This window comes from Aplysia californica, unplaced genomic scaffold (genome assembly GCF_000002075.1).
Source record: "Aplysia californica isolate F4 #8 unplaced genomic scaffold, AplCal3.0 scaffold00405, whole genome shotgun sequence".
Lineage (NCBI taxonomy): Eukaryota > Metazoa > Mollusca > Gastropoda > Aplysiida > Aplysiidae > Aplysia > Aplysia californica.
The window spans coordinates 265,459-274,497 of NW_004797675.1; the positions used below are offsets into that span (position 1 = coordinate 265,459).

The 9,039-nt window shown below is 38.7% G+C and overlaps 1 protein-coding gene across 1 annotated transcript in view; it reads right to left on the reverse strand.

The window, feature by feature from the left end:
• Positions 1-4,885: 4,885 nt before the first annotated feature.
• The window catches only part of LOC101851881 (polypeptide N-acetylgalactosaminyltransferase 5), a gene marked incomplete at its 5' end in the record, with an annotated part of 9,600 nt that continues 5,446 nt past the window's right edge, over positions 4,886-9,039 (reverse strand). Inside the window, 6 exon segments of the mRNA XM_013085772.2 lie at positions 4,886-5,271; positions 5,799-6,029; positions 6,676-6,804; positions 7,566-7,751; positions 7,954-8,071; positions 8,714-8,927. Coding sequence (XP_012941226.1) covers positions 5,107-5,271; positions 5,799-6,029; positions 6,676-6,804; positions 7,566-7,751; positions 7,954-8,071; positions 8,714-8,927 — 1,043 coding nt within the window. The 3' untranslated portion in view covers positions 4,886-5,106.

A 9,039-nucleotide genomic window follows, 5' to 3' on the forward strand; every position in this document is an offset into this window, starting at 1 on the left:
TCGAGCTAAGAAGTTATAAAGTACTCGCTTTCAACAAGTTTAGGCATACTGTACGAGTAGTTGACTCCAGTGGCGTCGGCTTAGATTGGGGATTGCTGTGGCTAAACACTGATACCACTCAGTTTATAGAGGATGCAACATGGCTGAAAAAACTGTAAACGCGCACATAAAAAAACAACGTGAAAATAAAGTAGATTCATAAGTATTGTAATCATGTTGGTGGCAATACAACTTTTGAAACCAAGAAAATGGACTTACCTATGCGTCTTAATATTATTTATGTCTTTTGGTTTTTATGTTGAATACATTTGCCGATGCTGTTTGGGTTGAACGGTGCATTCTTCAATTCAAGATAAACCATTAATGATTAGAATATCTATTTTGCTTTCTATCTACAATAGGATGCCAAAATTCTGCAGTCTCTTGACAGCAAGCTTAGCTTCACGTAATAAAAAACTAATGCGAATGTCCGATAAAAAAGAAGCATTCAACTAGGTACATTGCTGTATTGAAGAACAAACATTAGATTCCAGTTTAAAACTATCGCAACTCACTGGTACAATAACAAGGTGCTTGTTTTATTCTGTAATTGATACCCACTCACATTTATAACTCAAGCGTATTTTGTAGGCAAAAAGTCAGTAACACTTCAAAGCTTCATTCAAGAAGGCACACACAATCTCAGCACACTGACACCATCCCAGTGACACGGCTTACGAGGGACAAAAAGGGGGGGGGGGGGGGTTGAGTGCGTGCTCAGTCTACGCTTTGGTCTGAAGTCGCGAAGGTGTGAAAATTATATCATGACAAGAGTCAAGCATGCATAGGCACGTGGAACAGTGCGGCTTCAACCCCCGAGCCTAATAGAAACGTCAGTTGCTTTGTTTCGGCCTTGAGCAATGTAAGGTCAAGACCCAAGTTTATATTTCGTCTGTAAAAACTTTAGCACGGGGCTTAAGGGACAAACTAATGAAATTCTATTCTCTCCGGGGGAAGGAGCACCTGATTGGGCGGAGTTATAGTCATGGTAAATTGTTGTGGGTATCCAGATCAACAAAATCTCATTTCGAGTTATTATGTCGCAGAAGCTTTGTTTGGGTGTTCGTGGAGTTTCACTGTTTATTAGAATACAATATTGTGTTTTGCATTTTTTAAATGTTTTGTGAAATGTTTTGATTTGATTTTATTCAGAGAGGTAAATGATTGGTGAAGAAAACAGGTGGAGCTGAAGCTGCATGACCCACCTCACAATACGCCCCTGATTAGCCCATAGCTTATAATATTTATCTGTGTGGAATGTACTATGCCTAATTGGAACGGTATGTTAGAGATGCGTCACGAATTGAACATCCCTTTTGTAGCTTTGAATACACACTGATTATCATTTTTAAGATACCGTATTGTTATTAATACATGTTTCACCAGCATCTGTGATGGTACAGCTATGGTATTTGCTTTGAGCACAATTGAAGAATGCTTTGTTCCGTATGCAAAACGATGATATTAAGCACCATTGTCGTTCAGTTGGAATGCAGCATCCCTCATAGTCAATAGGCATGGCTAACGAAGTCGGCCTGGCCTCTCAACCTATTTTGATTATGTCGACAAGAGCGTAAAATATTTCCCCGAAAAAGTCATTCATAAGTTACAAAAAATATTACAGCCGAGTACTGACCACGCTTTGTTTGTTTGTTTAACATGACAACAAGGGAGTGAATACATGATATGAGTTGTTGTTGGTGATATGAGTTGTTGTTGGTGATACAAAAATTGCAAGCTATTGGGGGTGCTTTTTGAGACTTTGTGAGGGTGGGGGGGAGGCCATTTTTGTCACAGTAAGTTGCTGTTGTTGCTGCTTCCCCTACCATTGCTGTTGATGAGAAATCTTTAGAACAAAGTGAGGGGGAGGGGGTGGGCGATTATTGAGGGGAAATAGTTCTACTATAATAAATGTAAATATGCATTACTAGCACAGTTATCTCCCATCCATGGATACTGTGTTATCAGACTGGGCTGTCTATCCAGCAGCATATGATGATCTTGTCATAATACTCTACATAACGACAGAAATATGATTATTTGACTTGGTTAATACACCATTTCGGTTAAAAAGATAACGCCAATGTTTTAGTCAAAGATCTGACTGTTTAGACAAAGTTAAATCTTTGTTTTCAAACAAAGGCGCTTTTTTTTAGCTAAATAGTCCTTGGTGTGTCCGGCTCTGCTGGTGCTTGAAAAAAGAACAATATTATTTTTGTCTTTCAAGAAGGATCAAATTCGTTTTCAGCTCCCACATTATCAGCAAAATCTTCAAGAGTAAAAAAGAATTGTGAACATTCGTATTATTTTTGTGCAACCTGAGCCTCAACTATGAGCATTATGTTATTAGAACATGTCGGCACATGAGATCAAGAAGCCGATAACCCCTTTGGGGTGAGGTTTAGAAAGACAAAGAGTAATCTGGAGCACTCAAATGGAAACTTAACTGATCTACTACACATATCCACCCACAGACTCCGCTTTTAGCAGTGACGCATTTGCCTCGCTATAGTGAATTCGAAAAGTATGCATTTTCTTTAATTTAAGAATGGTAGATCAAATTGTACTTGTACCTAAGGGTTTACACAGACACAGACGAAGGAGCTCGACAGAGATGTAGTTATGACTATAGTAGGCTCACTCGGATCTGCTAGATACATAATCTCATGCACTGCAAGGAGTTGGCAAATTTAAAGAACTTTTAGAGGAGATTTGGGTATTTATCAAGGAAGGCACAATTGTTAATTTCTGTAAGCATGGGATGATCTTACAAAAACAAATTGTACAATCGAGTTATCTTCTCCAACTTTTTTTCAGTGCAAAAAATCACACGTAATGTGTCGAATCTTTACCCATTACTACCAATACTATGTTGAAGTATTGTGCAAAAATTTGCGACGCACGTTTGAGAAGTAAGCTGGCTATTAATTTCATGCAATTTGAATGCATATCCATATTTTCAACCAACAACTTATTAAACAATCGAGATTTCAGAGTCACAAATAAAATACCCATAACCAAATTAAATGATCACAACGATACACTTCAGGAAGAATTTGTATCCACAATTAAAGAAAATGTTCGATAAACAAATCGATAAACTGACGAATATAAGTTGGGTTAATACTATAATAAACATCATAAAGTCCTAGTTTTTAGATGAATGCAATTTATTTTTCAGGGTCTCTTTCTCGTCCAGTTCTACTCACACGTCCGCATACACAATAAATATCATAATGCGATCTGGTAACCACATCAAACCCTAAACTTTGAAAAGTTAAGCAAACATCGGCTGGAGAGCGAAAGCGAAATCATGTTGCTTTCATGTTATTGCTCACATCAGCATCTATCTATAGAACAGTGGATATCTGGTCTGAATAAAGACGTGGTAACCGAGAAAACAAGACAATAACACACCACTGTCAGTATGTCACACTTACTGCTGACATCATGACACACAGGTTATTTCTGTCTCCAGTAAGGAGTATCCAATCTGCTTTCTTTTTGTACTTGTTGTCTGTTTGTTTTTTCTTTTTGTTATGTGTGTGTGTTTTTGTTTGTTTTTGTTGTTTCTGTTTCTTTTATTTATATTTTTTGTAAGTGTTTTGCGGCGCTCGCAAATGCATAAGGCCATAGGTCATATGAACGTGCGAGACACATTCGCCATTTCAGTTTGTAAGGAATTAATTTTGAATTTTGCCCGGGTGGCGGCTGGAGCCTACTATTATCGTTACAGGACCACTGAGGGATCTTTAACGTGCACAACGTGCACACGGAGCCTCCGAGATTTTTCTGCCCGAATCCAAGAAGGCTAAGTTTTTTCATGTCTAACCCTACCTTAAGCCAGGAGAATGGCTGAGAGACAGCTGTAAGAAGGAGCCAAAGAGTAGCAATAGAAAGGCAGTAGAATAAGTTATGAGCTCAGAGAAGAGGGCAAGGGATGGCGGGAGAGATAGAGACAGAGACAGAGACAGAGACAGAGACAGAGACAGAGACAGACAGAAAATGGAAACGTATGTAGACGATAGGACTTGATTAGAGAGCAGGAACGGTGAATGGAAACATTTTTAGAGAGGAAAATAATTTTCCGTCGCTGTCAGGTTTCAAACCCGGGACCTATTAAATGAGAGACGAACACCCCGTACCTTTTGACCACGAGAGCTCCCACAAGGAGTTCTACCATGACAACGTGTTAGCATGTTATTCTTTTGCCAACGCCAAATAAACCCACCAACAGAGAATAAAAAAGAGCTCAAGACGGTGCAAACAATTGAGAGACCAATACTGGTAACAACTGTTACTGTTTGAGGAAACCTGTTTGAGGAAAGCAGGTCCATGGGCCTTGCCTTGCCAAACTACTGTCAACCGTTTTCAGTTCTGATGTCTGAGTTTACGAATCCATAAATTGAACGTAGTCTTAGTTTGGTTTCATTTATGGCGTAATACTGTTTTTTATTTTTGCATTCTCCTTGTCCAATTTCTAACTTTCGAAACAGATCGGTTTTGCTTTTTTGCTCTGTTTCAAATCTTACAGTGGGTAAAGGAATATAACCAATACCTTATTCAGCAAGACAGAATAAAGCACAAACACGTAGCTGCTTAATAACACTAATTTCTTTTGAACGGGAATGTTAAAATTCGATACACCCTGCCTTTACTGAGCTCTGGATATGATTAACTAGAATGTATATCCTCGGATGTTATTAACGATGGTAACGCTGGAAATATTCCAAGGTTTAGATCTTGTTGCACATCACCTTTGATGATCTGAGTATTCAAGCAGTCCACATAACCTGCAATTTTTAGTTGGAGGACATTTAAAAGAAAATGCTTTTTTTACAATCAGTTTGTCAACAGAAATATGATAGTTTATGATGTAATAATAGAAGATAATGGATGACAGGCTTCTAATGTTGCAAAAATATTAGGGAAAGTACCCTCTTCATACTTTATTGAGAATAGTCTTGCTTTGTACATTTATCTTTTGCAACAAAGACATCAGTTTGATTTTGGATGCTTACAAATAGACAGCATAATTATGTAAACGGTATTTTGTGCTGTTCATGATCAGACATCCGATACGTCAGGTACTGGGAAAACTATATCTGTTCTTCTAAGCGGGAATATCCAGTGCTGATTGGTTTCGTCCTCACAAGATTCAAGTGTAATTTCATTGCTCCCCTGTGTGACTGTGAGACATAGGTCGGTTGGCAAGTGCAACAGGCTGTTGTCCTGAGGAATAATACGACAAAATCTCGGTTAACGACAATTGCCACAATTGTATGTAGGGTTGTTCTTTTATGTTTGTTTCACATTTCATATTTGTTTCTTGGCCTTCTGGAGATAGAGAGACGATTACATATGCCGCTCCCGTACTGAGATGTCTTCAGAAAGATCGAACAAGACAAATTAGCTTAAGCATGAAGGAGACCTGAGCACACATGATTGCTTACGTACGAATATAAGATACCTGTGGTACGCCTGAGTGACACCCTCCAACCTCTAAGCTGTGTCTCAGCTGTTGACTGATTGAACACAAAACCATCGACTGCCTCCTTGTGGCACCGGTGACATCTGTCACAGATTGTAAAACACCCAACACCTTACGCATATGCCTTACACAGAATTTCGCTCTTCAAACATCATATGTCATGACATTTTTATCAGCCTTATGAGAACGTATCAGGAAGACGAAAGAAAAAAGAGGGTAGCAATATTTTCTAAGCGAGGCGTTAACTTTTTTAAAAAAGTGTTCTCACATCTGTGAATTCCCATTGTGGCCCCTCTCCAGGACATGGATTTGGCTTCGATAATGACACTGTGCCGTCCTCTTTGCCACATACAAACAGCTTGTCAAAAGAAAGGACGCCAGCTTTATTGAGAAACCATATCTGATTTCCACTTTGTGGGTGGCACTGGTACAGCTCGGGCTTGACCGTACCTCCTTTGGAGTCCACACACATAGGGGTGGGGAAAAACTCGCTGGTTATCTGTTTGACGAAAGCAACAGAACAAGGTTAATTTATATTAAGCCGAAATCTTTAAAAATAGAAGTGGTTATTGCCTTAAAGAGTACTGTCGTTCAGAAGAAATTTCCAACTGAAATGCCTGGAACAATAAAACTCTGCTCACGAGTTTAAAGCCTTCTATTACGTTAGACACATTTCGTTTTGGTTGGAAGTGTGTTTGTTTTGGGGTTTTTCTTTTCTTTTTAGAGGGGAAAGGGTTGTTTGTTTGGGTTTGGGGGGGGACAAAGTAAAGACACATCGATGAAATTGAAGAAAAACATGAAGTATTGAATATCATGCCGTGCTGCACGCAACATGAAGAACAGAAGCAAGATCAAAAACCCTGAAAAATAGCTTTTTAAAGCAAACTTTTAATTTGGGGAGTACATGTGCTTCCATAATATGTTTGTCAAGTGACTTATGGTGTTTCATATGCCTAAAGTTGTTCAGTTTTAGTTTCATTGCGTTCTGGATGGGTGGTGGTGTGTCAATGCCTAATTTTCTTAGAACTTCTTTACTCTTTATTTTCGGTATCCATAATCAGTCCTCAAAAATGGAGCAACCAATCTCAGAGGAGCATATTGCATGCAAACGTAAACGCTAGGAAAGAAACAGTCTGTTTACTTACGTGACCTCCGCTCACTACGTCCAGCGGTAAGGCGAACTCGGGGTAGAAATTTTTGATGAACCAGCCAAAACTCTTACAAGAAAGGTCTTCTCGTAACTTTTTCCGGGCGCTAATGTCACCGAAGGGTACCTTGTTATAGAATAGAATGAAACAGAATTGTATTTATTTAGGATTAAATTCAGGACGATGTTAAAAAAACCCAAGCAGTGATTGTTTAAAAATTGGTTAAAGATACCTCAGAATGTACCTTCGGAATAATATTTTAAGCATTGCCAATAAGGTTCATTGTCTTTTTAGAAAAAAGTGTAAAATAATTAAAGCTGTGGAAAAGGGTCAAGTCTATAAGTTTTCGTTAAAGTCATCTCGCACAAACATCTTGTTGCCCTCTTGTCTGCCAATTTCGTCTTTGTTTTCTTTATCATTCTTCCACTAAACAAAAAAAACATTCTCGTCGTTAAGATCAATGCGTATTGAGAAAGCAACATAAGGCTGTATAACTATAATGTAGTAGAATTCTTACAAATGGAACAATCTCGGATTTTCGCTTTATTCAGCGAATAAAACCAAACTGGTGGGATTTTTAAAAATACAAATGTCAATAACTCGTCTGTTGATGACTTTGAGATTCCAGCCCATTAAAATGAAGTACAACAGATGTATACAGTTGTCATTCATTGGCTCCTTTTCATAGAAAGTAAATTTTGATGTGTCTCCCCTTTACTGGAACTCTCTGGTGGTTTTTTGCATGTTTTGTTTGGTCTTTTTCTTGTTTCTTTTTGTTCCTAGCTAAGCAAGGCTCAACCTGTGAACAACCCATATTGTTATGTCCAGTAGCATGTTAAAAAAGTACAACAACAGCAACAGTCAAGGACTTCTTGCATGAGGATTACCTGAACATAGTTAATAGCCTCATAGTAGTAATTTTTGTAGTCATCCATCCACACCTCTGCTACACGCATGTTGTTGACCTTGACCTCATCCCGTGTGCTGTTCCACCTGGCTGTGATGTGATGTCGGAACACGTGAGCGATGTGAGAGCAGGGCACCAGCTCCACACTCCCGCCACACTGCCACACCTGAGGACAGACATGTAGGGAGAAAATCATTCCTTAGATAGAATATCAGCTGTGTTGTAAAATGCATAGACCATTTTTACAGTGTGGATATGCACTATATAGACGCTATATCAAGAAAAAGAAATAATAATAATAATAATAATAATAATAATAATAATAATAATAATAATAATAATACACACATTGTGTTGACCTCACTAACCTTGAAAGACAGTTCCATGTTCTCCCCACCCCAGTAGGTCAGGTCTGGATCATAAGTTCCAAGTTTGTTGAAATAATCTCTACTAATTGCAAACAGCCCTCCGGGCATTGTGGGTGACCTGGTAACAGAAAGATGATTTTCTTTATAAACAAGATGGCCTGACAACACGTCATTGTATGTTTTCTGTCGCACGAGCTATTGATTACCTAACGATGCATATTTTTTTTTATTGTGTGGTAAGTATTTTCAATAAATATTAACCATACGATCTACTGAGAGATCGACACCAATAGGAGATAAGTAGGCACGCTTAATATGCAACAAAAATATTAATCTTCACGCCTAGATTTCAATGGTCTCACACAGTCAGCAATGTGCTATTCAGAGAGAAAACCAAAAATTCGCTTAATCCTGAGAGTATTTTTTAAAAGTATTTTACAAAGGGCAACATCTGGCATAGCAGTCGATCTCACAAAATTTCTCGGTCTCAAAGTGTCTTGTTTTCAAAAGGTGACTTTATAGAGGAACAGATGGCGGAAGCAGACAGTGGAAGTATTGGGGGGGGGGGGTTACTTCGGTTGAAGCTCGAAGAAAATAAGTAGTGATTGTTGTTTACTGGGGTTTTTTTTAATTCTGATGTTTTATTTCTTGTCTTTTAAGAACAGCGAAGGAGGGAAGGAGGGAAGATAGAGAGAGAGGCGGGTCTTACGATAAGTTTTATATTGCCGGATAAAATTTTTCTCTGAGGCAATGACTTCACCTGACAGGATCGGCGTCAGATTTTCTCCTATCCTTCTCCCTTTGAGGTATTGGCATCCACTGGAAAAGCAGGTTCATGATGTTGAGTCTCCCAATGTTGGTGGGCTGTGGCGTACAGGTCACAGCAAACGTCTTGTCACTGATGGTTTCTATCAAAGGGTATACCACGGCTGTCGGATCCTCCTCGATCCGTATCACTAAAGGCTCAGCCCATCCTTGAAGAAACAAATCATATATTTTATTATAATCAACACACACACACACATACACACACACACACACACACAGACACACACACACACAAACACACACACTTAAACACATACA